Source organism: Hypanus sabinus, chromosome 27 (assembly GCF_030144855.1).
Source record: "Hypanus sabinus isolate sHypSab1 chromosome 27, sHypSab1.hap1, whole genome shotgun sequence".
Classification (NCBI taxonomy): domain Eukaryota; kingdom Metazoa; phylum Chordata; class Chondrichthyes; order Myliobatiformes; family Dasyatidae; genus Hypanus; species Hypanus sabinus.
Window position 1 is genome coordinate 18,008,122 of NC_082732.1, and position 16,731 is coordinate 18,024,852.

Genomic DNA, 16,731 nt, shown 5'->3' on the forward strand with positions numbered 1-16,731 from the left:
GAGACAGAACATGTGTTGGAAAAGTTACATGTACAGAGGGTTGGTCAGAAGGAGCATGGGGTTAAATGTGTAGAAGGTTTGGGTGATCTTGAGAAGGTCATCAAAATTCAAGGTGCAATTAGCCCGATGGAAGTTCAAGGAGCTGGGTTAGGTACAATAGACAGTGTTTTAAGCAAAGAGAGGAGGAATGGGCTAAGAATTCTATACTTGAATGCGCGTAGTGTCAGAAATAAGACAGATGAGCTTGAAGCTCAGATGAAAATGGGGAACTACGATATTGTTGGGATAACGGAGACATGGCTGCAAGGGGATCAGGCCTGGGAATTGAGTGTACCAGGGTATACGTGCTATCGTAGAGACAGAAATATGGGAAGAGGGGGTGGGGTGGCCCTGTTGGTGAGGAATGAGATTCAGTCCTTAGCAAGAGGTGACTTGGGAACAGGGGAAGTAGAGTCTGTGTGGATTGAGCTGAGGAACAGTAAGGGTAAAAAGACCCTAATGGGTGTTGTGTACAGGCCCCCAAACAGTAGCGTGGATATTGGGTACAAGTTGATTAGGGAGTTAACATTGGCATGTGCTAAAGGTAATGCAGTCGTTATGGGAGATTTCAACATGCAGGTGAACTGGGAGAATCAGGTAGGTGCTGGACCCCAGGATAGGGAGTTTGTGGAGTGTCTAAGGCAGAGGTCGGCAACCTGCGGCTCCGGAGCCACATGCGGCTCTTTCATCTCTGTGATGCGGCTCCCCGTGGTTTGTTAGCTTTTGAAATGTAATTCAAAATTTGAAGATTATGGCGATCTTGTACAATCTAAAAACTTTGTGGAGACCCCATTTCCTGGCACATTCGAACTGGCTCACAATTAGCCACCGTTCCGGCTAAGGGAGATAGCCTACGGGGGGTTGTGAGTACATGTCTTTTGGAGCATCCGCGCCCACGGGGACGGGTTGAGGGAGGCTTTAAAGCAAGGCTGTTTAGTTCGAATAAAGTTACCTTTGACTGCAGTCTTTATTTTAGCGCTACGTGTAGCACACCGCTACAACGTGTTTTTTTATCGCTATTAATATACATCACCACTGCCAATGCCTGACACCCGCCAGTGCGCGCTTTCTTTTAATTCTTCGATCCAAGGTAGGCTAACTATGGAGTAACCTTCAACCCAACGTCTTTTTTTCAGAGTTCAAAATGTTTTTGTTGCATGCAGAAATGTAATTTCGTTTTCTCTGCAGGACTTCATCAATTTCATAAATGCAACACATTATAGTTTTTTATACATAGCATAAAGGCAAAAAAACCCGTTGTATGCAGTGTTATTTCATTTTAAATGTCAAACGGGTTTTGTGGCTCCCAGTGTTTTCTTTTCTGTGGGAAATGGGTCCATATTGGCTCTTTCAGTGGTAAACGCTGCCGACCCCTGGTCTAAGGGATGTATTTTTGGAACAGCTTGTGCTTGAGCCAACCAGGAACGAGGCTATTTTGGACTTGGTGATGTGTAATGAACAGGAATTGATAAGTGATCTTGAAGTAAAGGAGCCATTAGGAAGTAGTGATCATAACATGATAAGTTTTTATCTACAATTTGAGAGGGATAAGGGCAGATCAGAGGTGTCAGTGTTGCAATTAAATAAAGGAGACCACGGAGCCATGAGGGAAGAACTGGCCAGTTAAATGGGCGGATGCCCTGGCAGGAAAGACAGTGGATCAGCAGTGGCAGATATTCTTGGGGATAATACAAAAGATGCAAAAGCAGTTCATTCCAATGAGAAGGAAGGATTCAAAGAGGGGGAAGGGGCCACAGTGGTTGACAAAGGAAGTCAGAGATTGTATAGCATTAAAGAAAAAGAAGTATGACAGGGCTAAGATGAGTGGGAATACAGATGATTGGGAAAGTTTTAAGGAACAGCAGATCTTAACTAAAAAAGCAATACGGAGAGAAAAAATCAGGTATGAGCTCAGTCTAGCCAGGAATATAAAAGGGATAGCAAAAGCTTTTTTAGCTATGTGAATAGAAAGAAGATAGTTAAGATCAATGTTGGCCCCTTGAAGAATGAATTGGGAGAAATTGTTATGGGAAACAGGGAAATGGCAACAGAATTTAATGCGTACTTTAGATCTGTCTTCACCAGGGAGGACACAAGCAATCTCCCAGATGTATGGATGGGCCAGGGTCATAAGATATCAGTGGAATTGAGACAGATTGACATTAGGAAAGAAACTGTGATGAGTAGACTGGTAGGACTGAAGGCTAATAAATCCCCGGGTCCAGATGGTCTGCATCCGAGGGTTCTAAAAGAGGTGGCTTAGGAAATTGCGGATGCATTGGTAATCATTTTCCAATGTTCCTTAGATTCAGGATCAGTTCCTGAAGATTGGAGAGTGGCTAATGTTATCCCACTTTTCAAGAAGGGAGGGAAGGAGAAAACAGAACTATCGCCCTGCTAGCCTAACGTCAGTCGTGGGGAAGATGCTTGAGTCCATTATTAAGGACAAAATAGTGGCACATCTTGATGGCAGTAATAGGATTAGGCCGAGCCAGCATGGATTTACCAAGGGCAAATCATGCTTGACTAATCTGTTGGAGTTTTTTGAGGGTGTAACAGGGATGTTGGACGAGGGTAAGCCAGTGGATGTTGTGTACCTAGATTTTCAGAAAGCATTCGATAAGGTGCCACATAGGAGATTAGTGAGTAAAATCAGAGCTCATGGCATTGGGGGCAGGGTTTCAACATGGATAGAAAACTGGTTGGCAGATAGAAAGCATAGGGTAGCAGTGAATGGGTGTTTCTCGGACTGGCTGGAGGTGACTAGTGGGGTACCACAGGGCTCTGTATTGGGACCACAGCTCTTTACGATTTATGTCAACGATTTAGATGAGGGCATTGAAAACTATATCAGCAAGTTTGCTGACGATACTAAACTGGGTGGCAGTGTGACATGCGAAGAGGACGTTAGGAGAATACAGGGAGACTTGGATAGGCTGGGTGAGTGGGCAGATACTTGGCAGATGTCATTCAATGTGAATAAATGTGAAGTTATCCATTTTGGAAGCAGGAACAAGAGGGCAGAGTATTGTCTGAATGGTGTAGAGTTAGGTAAGGGAAAAATGCAAAGAGACCTAGGAGTCCTAGTTCATCAGTCAATGAAGGTGAATGAGCAAGTGGAACAGGCAGTAAAGAGGGCAAATGGAATGTTGGCCTTTATTACAAGGGGAATTGAGTACAAGAGCAAGGATGTCCTTTTGCATTTGTACAGGGCCCTGGTGAGACCACACCTGGAATATTGTGTATAGTTTTGGTCTCCAGGTTTAAGGAAGGACATTCTGGCAATTGAGGAAGTGCAGCGTAGATTCACTAGGTTGATTCCTGGGATGGCAGGGCTGTCTTGCGCAGAGAGATTGGAGAGATTGGGCTTGTACACACTGGAATTGAGGAGATTGAGAGGGGATCTGATTGAAACGTTTAAGATAATTAAAGGATTTGATAGGATTGAGGCAGGAAATATGTTCCAGATATTGGGAGAGTCCAGTACCAGAGGGCATGGATTGAGAATAAGAGGTCAGTTATTTAAAACAGAGTTGAGGAAGAACTACTTCTCCCAGGGAGTTGTGGAGGTGTGGAATGCACTGCCTCAGAAGATGGTGGAGGCCAATTCTCTGGATGCTTTCAAGAAGGAGCTAGATAGATATCTGATGGATAGGGGAATCAAGGGATATGGGGACAAGGCAGGGACTGGGTATTGATAGTGAATGATCAGGCATGATCTCAGAATGGCAGTGCAGACTCGAGGGGCCGAATAGTCTACTTCTGCACCTATTGTCTATTGAAATTAATTTTAAGTTGGTGCTTTAACAAGGTTTGTGACACAACTGTATTATTCCCTGCATCCCCGCCCATGTGAAGGTGTATTACCATAATTAGAATATAAATGGTCATTTGTAGAGTTTTTTTTTAACAAATCAATAACTATTTCATGACCAGATTTTGTGCATTTGTTACCGGGGAACTAACCTCAAGAAACACAAATCAATATCAAACTCAAGAGATAGGTTTCTACACACCAATCCATCTTTGTCTTCAGCTTGTACGATGAAGTGGCCCCAGAGCTATCGTGTAAACAGGAAAAATGACAGGAGTGTTCAGAGATTACATTTAAGAAGCTCATCTTTATTTAAAAACAGGGTGATTCGGGCGGACCCCTGAACTGCCGGGGTGCTGATAAAAGATGGGAAGTGCATGGCATCACCAGCTTTGGTTCAGCTTACAGTTGCAACCTCAAGAATAGGCCCTCCGTCTTCACCCGTGTATCTGCCTTCAATGACTGGATTTCACAGGTACATTATCACTTAATTAACAGCCATTATAAAAGAGACACAAATACAATAGTTCTGGATTCATGAAAAACCAAACATCTGCAACTGCTTTAATTCACCTTGATTTATTTCATCCAATTCCAGTCAAGTGTCTAAAGGAGAATGTGGACTGATTTCTCTTTTTGCCCAATACCCTACACTAAGCTGCAGCTATACAAGACAACCAATGTGATTTTTAAACCACACGTAACAATGCTATCCAGCATGTTTAAAAAGCACGGAGGGCTAGGATAAACCAAAACTCTGTAGCGTGCATTTCACGGAATGGTTAAGTGCTTTTCTTTCAGTGACATGTTCTGCAGCTAGTTAGATGGTTGAGATTTGTATGATTTGGTAGATGGAAAATAGGCAAATAATTGTCGGGATTTTTTGTGTGCATCTACTGTGTTCCCAAGTAACTTCAATCTGCAACCTTTTAATACCATTCTGTGCTAAAACATTACCTGATAAATGGACTTGTCATTAAGGTCCAGTCAACCTGCCTTCATGTACATAAAGCACATATCTCTTGCAAAACACTATTGCATTTGCTTATTTTGTGCTATTTCCAACATGGACAAAACGTCTGCAGAATATCAGGGTATATGGTTCAGTCAGGTTAAAATATGGTAAATTTACATGCAAACCAAAAATCTGCAGTTCTCCATCTACTTTTTAAACTTGATGGCAAAGTGCAAATTAAATACTGTAACTCAATTAAATACATTATGACAATAGTGTACTCATGCAGGGTGTTCTGAAAAACGAGCATGCCAGCATAGAGAATACTTTTGGTAATATCTGCTTTTACTTAGCTTTAAGCATGAAATGATTGCTAATTAAAGTTTCTCAGCCTAAATTCGATTCCCTTAGTCTTGTTTATCCAGTTCTTTTCTGTAATCTTTCATAACCAGATTCCTGCTCAAGTACAGCTTCACAGCCCTTAGTGTTTGTTCTTTAGGCACTGGTTGTCATTGAACAGCGGCAGTTGATACAACCACAAAGAACACTGCAGTCCAGCTGAATGTAGTAGCCACACTCAATCAGCAGGTGTCACTGACAAGGAGCAGAACCCTTGGTTAAAGGCTGGTAGCAATTAAGGCACAGCATAATTTAGCTAAAACAGTTCAGAAGTGATACCAGGCATAAATATAGTTTTTGTAAATTTTGGACACGCAATTATTTGTTAGGGTTGGGGAGTTAGCTCCTAGTTTCCAAAATGGACTGTTGACTCAATAAATACAGATATAGGAGACACAAACACCTGTGACAGAATCAATTTTGTAGTATCTGATTGTTCAGGAAAGGAGTTGCATTTCATTGCCACATCAAAGTAATCATCTGTTTTATTTCACAGATTATGGTAAACAACTGAAGTCCACAGGGATGAAATATATTATTCAGTCTGCCATAAGTCAATAAAAACATTAGCTTATACTTGTTTTCTTAGTCCTTGTTTTTTTAAATTAATGGTTTTTATATATATACGCACGCACACACACACACAACATGCAGATAGATCTGAAAGAAGCTATTGCAGGCCATTCTCACCGTTAGCATCCTTAGTCAGTTTTTGTATCCAGTAGACTGGAAATAATTTCCTGCTAAGTCGTACTGCTATTCTTCAGGAGGTAGGATTAGGCTTTGTTGCACAGAAGTACAATGTCAAGAATGACAATCTACCAGTAAACTTGCCCTTGAATTAATTAAAGCGATGAATTTCTTTCATCCAATCAAGTGCAGATCTCTAAGTAGGCTAAATTTAGAATGTGTGGAGTGTATAGCATCAAAACATATCAGCTTCACGTTCACATTAGTTATTGTTGACTGGTTTCATAGAGTTGCAATTTATGATTTTTATACCTGAGGAGAGAAGATAGTTTGGGATATTAAAAAAATTCCTGTTTACTAATCAGATGCCTGGTCGGAAAGCCAATTGTACAAGTTAGTGGTCACATTTCTTCCATTTCCTCTTCTTAAAATTGCAGAGAAAGGCCATTTGCAAATTACAGTCCCAAACCTCTCCTTCAATGGCATTCTATCCTCCTCAGCCTTTGGCATTTCAGTTACCATCTCAGGCTTCAGTCATCCAAAGCTTCACCATTCCCCCCCCTCCCCAACATTCCTGCAATGTAACTTTCTTGATTACTATTCCAAGTGGCTCCCAACAACTTCCATATACTTCACCCACGTTACCAGGAAAACAGTTCACTAATATCTGCAATTCCCACCCAGACTGTTATTCGAGACCCAAAGCAATGTTGTTGACTCTCAAACGTCTTCAGAAATGATCTAGCAAGTCATTCTGTCCCAAATGCCAGATGAGTAATAACTGTCTGCTCCAACAGCTATACTAAATTCCATTATGCAAAATCCTTGGATATTCTCACAACTTTCTGTCCATCACCAGAATCGCTCATCCATTACAGCATTATTCCCTTCATAATAATAACCCAATTACATTAGCTTTTCTTCATCAAACACCCCTATAAATCTCACACTAAACCCGAATCTCTCAAAACTAACCCAATTACTGTTCTGCTGACCTGTAGATCACAGCAGCTGACTTGCAAGTCTCCTACAGAATGCTTCATTCCACAACAATGATATCCTGTGGCTGAGAAATGTGACATGATGCCTTGGTTACATACAAAGTGAGATGTCATAATTAGCCCACCCAAAAATCACTTCTACCAGGCCTTACCACGACACTTGGCATGTTCTTTCCCCCAACTTAATCCCAGGACATTGTATTACACTTTCTCAAAGCTAGCAACCTCAGTCTATCCCCATCCAAATACAAACCTCTTATTGATTCATTTGCACACAGACAGACAAATGGGCAAAGCTAACTCAAAGCCATAAAAATAATGAAAACCATATGACTCAAGTTCTGCAACAAGATGATCAACTGAGGAGATGGTACAGAAGATTATTAGGATGTCTGATGTTACATTGCAATACAATCAATTAAAATATTTCCTGTGAAAACACAGCAGACAAATTGGACTTGGTTTTCACAAGTAAATGAACACATTCCTTTTCCAAAGTTGCAGAGACTGAAGTCAATGTTAGATGAACACTCAAATGTTTGGATTCTCTCAATCCAATACAATTTCTGGGCCAATATTTCTGTCGAGTCAGATCTTCAGGACAAAAGTACGTAAAGCGCTCTTTAAATTTTAGATTTTTAAAAAACCGAGTAATCCTTCCAAATTCAGCAGCTGTAAGTAAATCAACCAGGGCAAGAACCAAATCCACAGTCTCACACAGTGGAAGGAAACACAAGGCAAAATTTATTCAATTTATTGCAGAAAATACAAAAGTAAAAAAAGAAAAAAGGTTTACAGCACTGAACAGGCAACTAATTTGCTACAAAATCACTTTCTAAACCTAATGATGCCAAGAAGCTAGTCACTATTAACCAGAATGAAAAGGAGATGTTCCCTCCCCACCCATCCATCTTACTAAACAAGCTGACAGTTCATCTCTACTTGGAAAATGTCAAAAATTTGCAAATATTCAATTTTATTAGTAGTTTTGAGATGACTGGGAAGCCATTAAACAGTGGAATTCCCTAGGCACAATAGTAACACAATGAACAATTCAGAATTGTTCTCCTTTGGGGTAACAGCTGAAGGAGGACAAAAAAAATTCCAAGCCCCTATACCCCCAACAATTCTTCCCTGCAAAAGCATTTTGTGCTGTTGTGAGGTTTAATGAGAAGAGTTTGAACAACAATAGTTTCAAGTCTTGGTCAACATCTATTCCAAAACACTTTTTTTTTAAAGATAAACTTACAACTTTACCTGAATATAAGGTTATCTAAATTTGGACATTTGAAATGGACAAGTGAGTCTTGTTTAAAGTCCAGCTGGACTACCAGTATCAAAATTTAAAAGGACATAATCAGGTTGTACATATCTGGAGTGAATAACGAGAACTTTTCTGTACCAGCACAGGAAATAGTTATGTTCAATAATAACAAGTACAGCTGATTACAGGCCATTTGGCATATAAGACACTGAACGGCATCAACAGCTTGCATTTACCCCAAAGAGAAACATTTAAGAAAACAGGTTCAAACTTCCCAGAGGACAACACTGTTATCTTGCACTAAGTCTAACTATGCTCATCATTGTATATCCAAATTCCAGCCAGCTCAGTATTTGAAAGACAGCAGCAATTCCAAAGTTAATGACGTTACTTTATTTTTGAGATAGTCTGGTGGAATACCATGCAACACTTACAGAAAAGAGTGCATACTCACAGCTACTGGTGCAATACACTGTCTGTGCAACTTGCACCTGCAAAGTTCTGTGGTACATCTATACCCAATGCTATAAAGGCTGGACCTTTGAAACCAGAAGAAAAAGAAGAGTAAAATTTGGGCCAACTTTTCATGGTTGCCATCTTGGATATTTAAACATTGGCTGCTTCAGGAAAACATGAATGCAATAGAATCACACAGGGTTATTAAGTCCCACTGCAGAAAAAGGATCAATATTAAAAAAAACCAGATACTCTCCTTCACAGCACTATCAGCTTTTAGCATGGTGGCTTAGCAGGGTTTCACAATCCTAAGATAGGGACAATTAAAGTCAGACATTCCAGCATGAGGCGGACAAAGTAACTGGTAAATTAAAACTGAGGAGGAAAAAGCATTAAATGTTAGGAGAATTTATTCACCATTTTACAGAACAGAATTTTGCTTCACTTCTACAAAAAATTAGGAACCTTAAGATGTGTTGTTTTAAGATTTAAATACCCCATTGTTTGCACATAACTTCAACATTGGTGCAACTTTAAATTCTGACGTGGCAGCCAATTTTCAGCTTCTTTATAGTAAGGCTGCCCAGCTTGAAGCAGCCCCAATGGTAAAGGCAACACAAGACATGCCAACATTACTAGCATTAAGATGCTTGTGCCACCTTTTGTCAGAGGCTGCATCATGAAGACACCACAGCTGCCCCAGATATCATGAAGCAATATTAACAGGAGTAGAAAATTGTGAACAAGTTGTGGTTCTGTCAAACCACAATTGTTAAATATTTTAGTCTCAATCCTTCATCTTACCAGCACTGTTTATGGAATGATATAACCAAATCATTAAGGTCCTTCCAGCACCTGGGCATCAGAAGACCAAATCAGTTTAAATTTTTCTTAATATATTTCAAAGCTTACGTGATGAATAAGAGGGTAACTACTAATTATTTTGTGTCTGCAGTGGCTGAACCAAGTGCTGGAGAGATCCTGTGCAGTAAATCCTATTTTTCTGCTATTGATCCTTCAAATAGAAAGCTTTATGTGGAATATTTTTTATCCTGTTCAAAGGCCACAAGAATCAGATTTAAAATCTCAGGGTCATAGTTTTGTGAAAGTAGAATCAGCTGCATGGTTTTCTGAATGACTCCAGCAAGAACCGCACTTACTTGGGAGCGTAAAAGTGGCCATTCTGTAACATCAGTGCAATGGCACCATTTAGAAACCGTCAATATTGCACACATTACAGGTGCTCAGGCCACAAAGTAATGAAAGAAATGCCAATGGAGGACAAGCATTGAAACTCTGCTAATTAACAGAGAAATGAGAAAAACATTTGAGTTTACTGTACAAGGATTATCTGTTTGTTTGGTCTCATTCGTGCGGCACAGTTTAAATGAATGACAAATAATTCCAATGCCCTTGTTTGGTCAGGGGTAAGAACAAAATAATGAGGTTGCAGTATGCAGATTTTAACATGAAAAATTTGGGACTAAATGCTGTAAGAAAGTCAATATGCTTATCATACCCAACGTGTCCATATAAGCTTTGCCAATAAGGGATTAGGCTGTATTCAGAATATAAATACATTCTCAAAGCAGCCTTTAGTTGGAGAAACTGTTCTGCATCTAATAAAACACCTTTAAGAAAAAAAAAACTGCTCCAATTCATTTTCTGAGCACCAAATATATCAGATAATGAACAATTGCTAAGCCATTGGTACTCAATGTAAATGGGACCCCCATTTCTTTATCTTGCCAGTTTCCTTCCATTATGTTCCTCGGGACTTATCAATTCTTTCTGACTGTAGTGTCAATTTCACTCCAACCCCTTCCCATTGGAAAAACAGCCAAGAAATGGTTTATCCCAAACATACACAAATGAGAGAGTTTTGAAGTCTCACAACTACAATGATTTCTAACAAAAAAAAGACCGAAACAGTGGAGATTTGGGCTGATAAAGTTAGTGCACAAAGATTTGGCCTCGAGACCCACTAATCTCCTTGAAGGAGAAAAATGGCAAAATGGAGAAAAAAACTTCTACTATTAGCTTATCAGAAATAAAGAACTGTAACCATGCATAAAGCTTAATTAAGGGACAAGAAGAGAAGTTAACTTGGGGAAATCACCAAACAGGCAAATCACCAAAGTTTAGGTCAATATGTTGGCAATGAATTGGGAACAGTAAGGCAGTTTTACACTGTGTGCTGCTGACAGGTATGTTGTGCACCAGCCGTCAACAGCAATACAACATGACCCATAATCTTTTGGAAATAGAAGTCCAAGTACAGCAGTCAAAAGCATGGAATGCAACTTTTTTTTCCTTTAGACTCATCAAAATGCAGTTTATCAAAAGAGAGTAAGTGGTTTGCAAAGTGACCAGGGGTCTTTGCTAAAGTACAACACCTCCAAAAAAAAACTTCATGGGCAGTGCAGAGTGCGTTTTTACACCGAATATCAACATACTACCCATGTATCTCCTTGCCCTACTGAAATGTACTGTTTGAAAACATGGATTGCCATATTTAAGGTAGTTAGTTGAATTATTGAAAAATTCCTGCACCCACAACTAAGAAGGAAGAAATAACAAATATATCATTGGCCATAACATTTAGCCAGCCCAGAAATAAAAGGTTAGAAGACACAACTTGCCAGTTTGATAAATTTAGCACAGCTAATTAAAGGTCAGGGTTCCAAATGTTTCAGCTGTTTACGCCACTCTTACCAGCCAATTAAAAGAGTCAAACCTGGGTTTAAAAGAAATATACAAGGAGTTCCAATACATCAATAGGAATTGGCCTTACCCAAACAAATAGTAATGCAATGGCCAAAAGAACACAAGTAAAGTTAACTATCTGCGTGCATTGTTAAATCAGTTGCTCTGGAAACACTACATAGCTGCGTTTGTAATTGTGATCGTGTAAGTACCACTAATATTTTTTATGAATTGGAAAATCTCTTTCTAAGATGTTGTCCATTGCCTGGCTCCCTGTTCAGTGTGGAATTTTTTTTTAATATCTCATTGACCAGTGCACTGTAAACTTCAGCTGCCTTTGTTCAAGTGAAGCTTTCATGTGTGGCTGCTCAGGCTACATCAGATAATCCGTGGGTTATATTCAGGCAACTTCTTAATCCTCTCTTTTTCTGCTTCACTTTCATCTCTTGCTATCATCAGTGAATGAGCATGGCCCATAGCAACCTGCAGGAAGAAAAAGTAAATGAAAATGTGTTCCCTGTAAAGTGCCACTGGGCACAAGGTGGTGACTGGCACAAATCTCCAGAAAGAGTTATACTGCATCTTTTACCTCAGCTGCCCCAAAGACCAGTCAGTACTTCTGAGGGCAGTCACATAATGCAGTAAACGCTGCAGCCAATTGGCACACAGTAAGCACTTCAGATTACTCAATGATTAAAACAAAAAATAGTTGTCAGAGGGATTTTAAAAATCCCCTATTTTTCTCTGAAATAGCACAAGGAGATTTATTTTTAAATTTTATGTCAATGCAGGAAACAAAGAGGACCTTGATTTGAAGTCTGATCAGAAAAATGATACCCCACAGTGCAACATCCCCTTTGTAACATAGATGTCAGGGAACTATTTGATTTGTGATAGGACTAGAGCTCACAACTTTCAGGACAGTGGCCAAGAGTGCCATCTACTGAGCCATAACTAACCTATCATAATACACATATGAATTAAATAATAGAATCAGAACAATACAGAAGGGGAAAAAACCTTTTTGACCCACCTCCCCTCTGCAGACTCCAGATACCCATCCACAGTAACCCCTTTTGCCTTCATTATAGATGTTTCTTCCCCGCTTCTCATTCAACTGTCTGCTGAAATAGTAATTGCCTCTATTTCCTATGCCAGCTCGTTTTAGGTGATCAGCACTTTGTGTGTGTGGAAAGACTTATCTTCACATCTCTACCCAACAGCCATGAGCTTGTTCTAACAGATGAAGATCAAATCCCTTTTTATGATGTCAGCAATACAGAAGCAAACATTTTCTAGAAGTCTGTATGACAAGAGATGCACTTTTAACCTCACTGGAGCTTCTTTAGGAGTAAAAGATTGCAAGCCCACCTCATAAGTTCCTACTTTTCACACGCGGCAGCATGGCTTAACCGATGTATCCTAATATTCCTGAAAGCTTAAAGATGAAAGCAAACACGAGTAGACTCTCTCACCTGCTCAATATAAACACCATCCAAGGTCTTTATCTCCTGTGCAGTAGTGGAGGATTTGGGTTTGTTGTCTCCATAGCCCTGCAATATTAGTTATGGTTTAAAATTTACTGAGACCATCACATGCAGCCCCACCAAGGAAAAACACCTTACCAAATGATTTGTTTATAAACAAGTTGCAAGTCACAAAGATTATCCAACGATAAAGTAAAACACCCTCTACATATTAAAGTGGTCATTCCCGTCAAACTTAACATCAATTGCCAAATTTAATGAAGAATTTCATCAAATTTTATTAACTTGAAAAGTGCGAGAAAAGTATCTGGGTAGTATTTGGTTGTGGGCCGGCTGCTGGTGTAGTGGCATCACCACTGGTCTTCAAGGCAGATGGATTGTGAGTTCAAAGCCAGCCAGCTCCCAACTTGGACAGCAGCAGTATCTGCACAGAAGAAAGGTCTGGCAATCTACTTCCGTATCTTGCTGTGGAAACCCCACAGACCTGACGGTCCAGGAGGTCTCGAAGAGTCAGACTCGAGTGAACAAGGAGAAAAAAGCATTTGGTTATAGCATCAGTATCAGTTGCAAGTGATGTAAATGGTAGGCTAAATTATATTTTTAGCTCGGATACAAGTTTGAAAATTTGAGAACTGTCATGCTTTTCCAGACAGCTGTCTCCCAAAAAGCAACTTCTTGAGGTTTCCAAACCTGCAATATCCTTCATTCTAATGCAAGTCAAAATAGCTTAACAATTAGCCTCTTCCTTCACTGCCAACATAGCATTATTGCTACACCAATTCTTAAATTATCTCCATAAAATTCTTCAACCCATTCTAAAATCTTTTGACTGTAGTGCCAAAAGTAATATCAAAATTTACAAATAATGCACAACTGGAGATGCTTGAGCAAACATTTACAAACCTGCTTACTAATCTCAGGGCAACTTCCCTCATTTCATCTCCTGTTCCAGATTACCAACGCTAAAATCTCACAGTTAACCCTATGGAGACCAAGGCACTAAGGCAAGAGGACAGGCAATGTGTCATACCAGCACTAGAGGGTGTCCAGGGAGACAATGCCCCGGTTCTCCGCTCCCCACTCAGCCTCCCTTCCCAGTATGCCTTCTATATATACACACACAAATATAAGTAGAGAGCCTGAAACAAGATGAGATTAGGAGAGAATCCCTTTTTCTTTTAAGTCAAGCTGGGGCCTCATGTACTACCATAAGACACTGATGCACTCAACTCGCCAAAACCTGCATATGTTCCTGCTTTTCTCCTCCTTTCCCTGCCCTCTCTTATAAATGCAGATATTGATCCATATCGAAAACCCACATAGAAAATTCTCAGCCATTCAAGCATTATAATTAGAATCACAGAATTCACAGATCAGAGCAATGTTTCTTCAGGAGATTCAGCAACAATCTAGCAAATGAACTCACTCTCAGGATATGTGCTGCCAAACCAGCTGAGCACTTTCTGTTTACAAATCATCTGTCTCACTGCACTCCAAAATTGACAGTGGTCCATCCTTCACTCACTAACACTAAACATCCACAGTAGTACAAACTTCGAGCCGGGATCTTTTCTCGCAAGTTAAATGGCCACTCAATCTGAAAGCTGTGGTTTGTCCGAACACCAGTGAGAACCATAAAAGTGCCAGCATTCTTTATAGCAACCAACTGAAATCCTAAAAGGAACCTGCTCTAAAGAAGCATGTCCCTGTAAGGAGATGAAAGAATGCCAAACACTCCATTTGAGTTCAGTGCAAACTTTTAGATTATACTGTAGCCTCGAATTAATATTTTCTACTAGAAATGAGAACATTTACACCAAACACTGCAATACTGACAGTAGTTTTACTCTAGCACTGTAAAGAGCGAGAGCAAATAAGCCTACAAATAGAGTCCCAGCTGAAACCCTGTGTCAAATCCAGTCTCCCTACAGGATTGCACAGTGTCACTATAGTCACCTTCAACCTTAAGCCTGTGTATGTGGAAAGTGAAAAAAACACATTGAACCAACAGATGTAAAGGCTCCATTAAATACCATGCTAACGTAACTTTCTCCTCTGAAAGGTTCCACATCAATGAGACCTAAAGGCAAACTGGAAAGTGGGTATACATATTCAAATTACCAATCCCATTTTCAATGAACATTTCTCACTCTCATTCGCACTCAGCTCAAACCCAAGTTTTGGCAATACGACTTTTCAAACAGAGGGCGAACAGATTCTTATAGGGATGAGCTTGGAATGAAACTCAGTTTTCAGGCTGCAGTTATCTTCACCACCACGGTCCTTACCAGTTCTCCAAAAGTGGGTGATGGTCCCCAGCTGATTGTGCTCTCGTCTGCTGCCACAATGATGCTGCTTTTCCTGAAAGAAACAACAGCATAAGAAGTCCACACTATTGAAAATGGGCTAGCCATAGAATATTTTGCAGTAGTAGTGAACAGCCTGAAATCTGATGAAGCACAGCGACTGAAATACATCTAGTTTTTCATTTTACAGATGCTACTTGACCAGGCTTTGCCTTAATTGCTTGTCACATTCTGTTAGTGTAGCCATTTGGCCCACTCATTCTTTCGCAGATCAGAAGAGAAATCCCTTTCTCCAACTCACTTCCCTGCAACCAAGTCTTGCCTGATAATTAACTACCCTCCAGTTTCCTGCCACTGATCCATACACGGGAGAAGTTGCAAAGAGCCAATTATTAGCCAACACATTTTTGGGAACTGGGAGGAAACTAGAACACTCAGCAGAGATCCAGATGGTCATGAGAAAACCAGAGACCTCCTCCTGAGTGGCTCCAGAGATCAGGATTGAACCCAGATCACTGAAGCTGAAAGGCCATTGCTCCGCTGTAGTAGTACTGTGCCATCCTTTTGTTTTCTTCCCTTACTTTCTATTTTGAAGATTTGTCACAGCCTCATAAGCTGGAAATTAATTTCTGCTTACCCTAGATAACTTGTGCATTTGTTCATCATTTCCAGGACACTCATGGCCTTTATCTACCAACAGGCACTGAGGAGAAAATTTCCACTGAACACTCCTGTAGTATAGTAGATGCTCAAAACTCTGGGGGTATAATATATTTGAGGGTATGGAATTGGGGAGGAGGGATGTTCTTAAAGATATATTCCAACTTTTCTTCCAGCACATTGGCAACTCATGCAGAAGCTGTCAATTATCATCCCATTTGTGCCTCTTCTCTTCCTGGATCTCTCCTGCTCCAACTCAGGGGATAACCAGCTATAAACATCCACTACAGGAGTACTCAATCCTATTAGTTAGTTGTCTTGACTATACTTCCTACGCCCTGCCTCAATTCCAGTTATTCGGTTCCTCAATCTTCATCATATTTTCTCCAATGTTACATTCCTCACAGATACTTTCAAGAACATTGCCCTTCTTCCCTAACCTTGGCTTCCCCTCTAGTACTGTGTCCAGAGGGCATGGCTGCATTACACCCATTTTCCACAGCTCTGTTCTATCTCCTTGTGGATGGGGCAAGAACAGTGCTTCCTTGGTCCTTGCCATCAGCCTCCATATCCAACGCTGAGCTACAACTAAAGATCTACATATCACTGAAATTTGGCTGTGCTGTAGCCATCTACTCACCCACTAGAAAGGCTTCGAACCTTCCACCCACACAGATCCTGCACCACTTTGGGATACATTGTGCAATCACGAGAGGTGTTGGTTGCACCCCAGAAGAACAAGCCACCTATATAGGGAAAGAGAAAAGAAGTACTTACAAGCTGAATTATTTCTGAACTGTAGTGACCATTAACTAGATATTTATTAGATACAGTGCACTACAGACCCTTCCAACTCTTCAAGAACACTGCCCAGCAACCCCAATTTAACCTTAGCTAATCACTCAACAATTGACGTTGGCCAATCAACCTACCAACCTGCACATCTTTAGTCTG

General features: G+C 40.4%; 2 protein-coding genes across 9 annotated transcripts in view; one reads left to right on the forward strand and one right to left on the reverse strand.

Moving 5' to 3' along the window:
- LOC132382021 (chymotrypsin-like elastase family member 2A) overlaps window positions 1-8,136 on the forward strand; it is a 36,479-nt gene extending 28,343 nt beyond the window's left edge. For 5 of the 6 annotated variants that reach the window (XM_059951834.1, XM_059951831.1, XM_059951833.1 and 2 more), the window contains one exon: window positions 4,176-8,136. In XM_059951834.1, coding sequence (XP_059807817.1) covers window positions 4,176-4,394 — 219 coding nt within the window. In that variant the 3' untranslated portion in view covers window positions 4,395-8,136. The remainder of the gene's footprint in view (window positions 1-4,175) is intronic. The other variant, XM_059951832.1, reaches the window with a different exon arrangement.
- Window positions 7,620-16,731, reverse strand: part of rcc2 (regulator of chromosome condensation 2) — a 48,019-nt gene continuing 38,907 nt past the window's right edge. For all 3 annotated transcript variants that reach the window (XM_059951816.1, XM_059951815.1, XM_059951814.1), the window contains 4 exons: window positions 16,418-16,523; window positions 15,100-15,172; window positions 12,800-12,877; window positions 7,620-11,807 (listed from right to left, as the gene is read on the reverse strand). In XM_059951816.1, coding sequence (XP_059807799.1) covers window positions 11,703-11,807; window positions 12,800-12,877; window positions 15,100-15,172; window positions 16,418-16,523 — 362 coding nt within the window. In that variant the 3' untranslated portion in view covers window positions 7,620-11,702. The remainder of the gene's footprint in view (window positions 11,808-12,799; window positions 12,878-15,099; window positions 15,173-16,417; window positions 16,524-16,731) is intronic.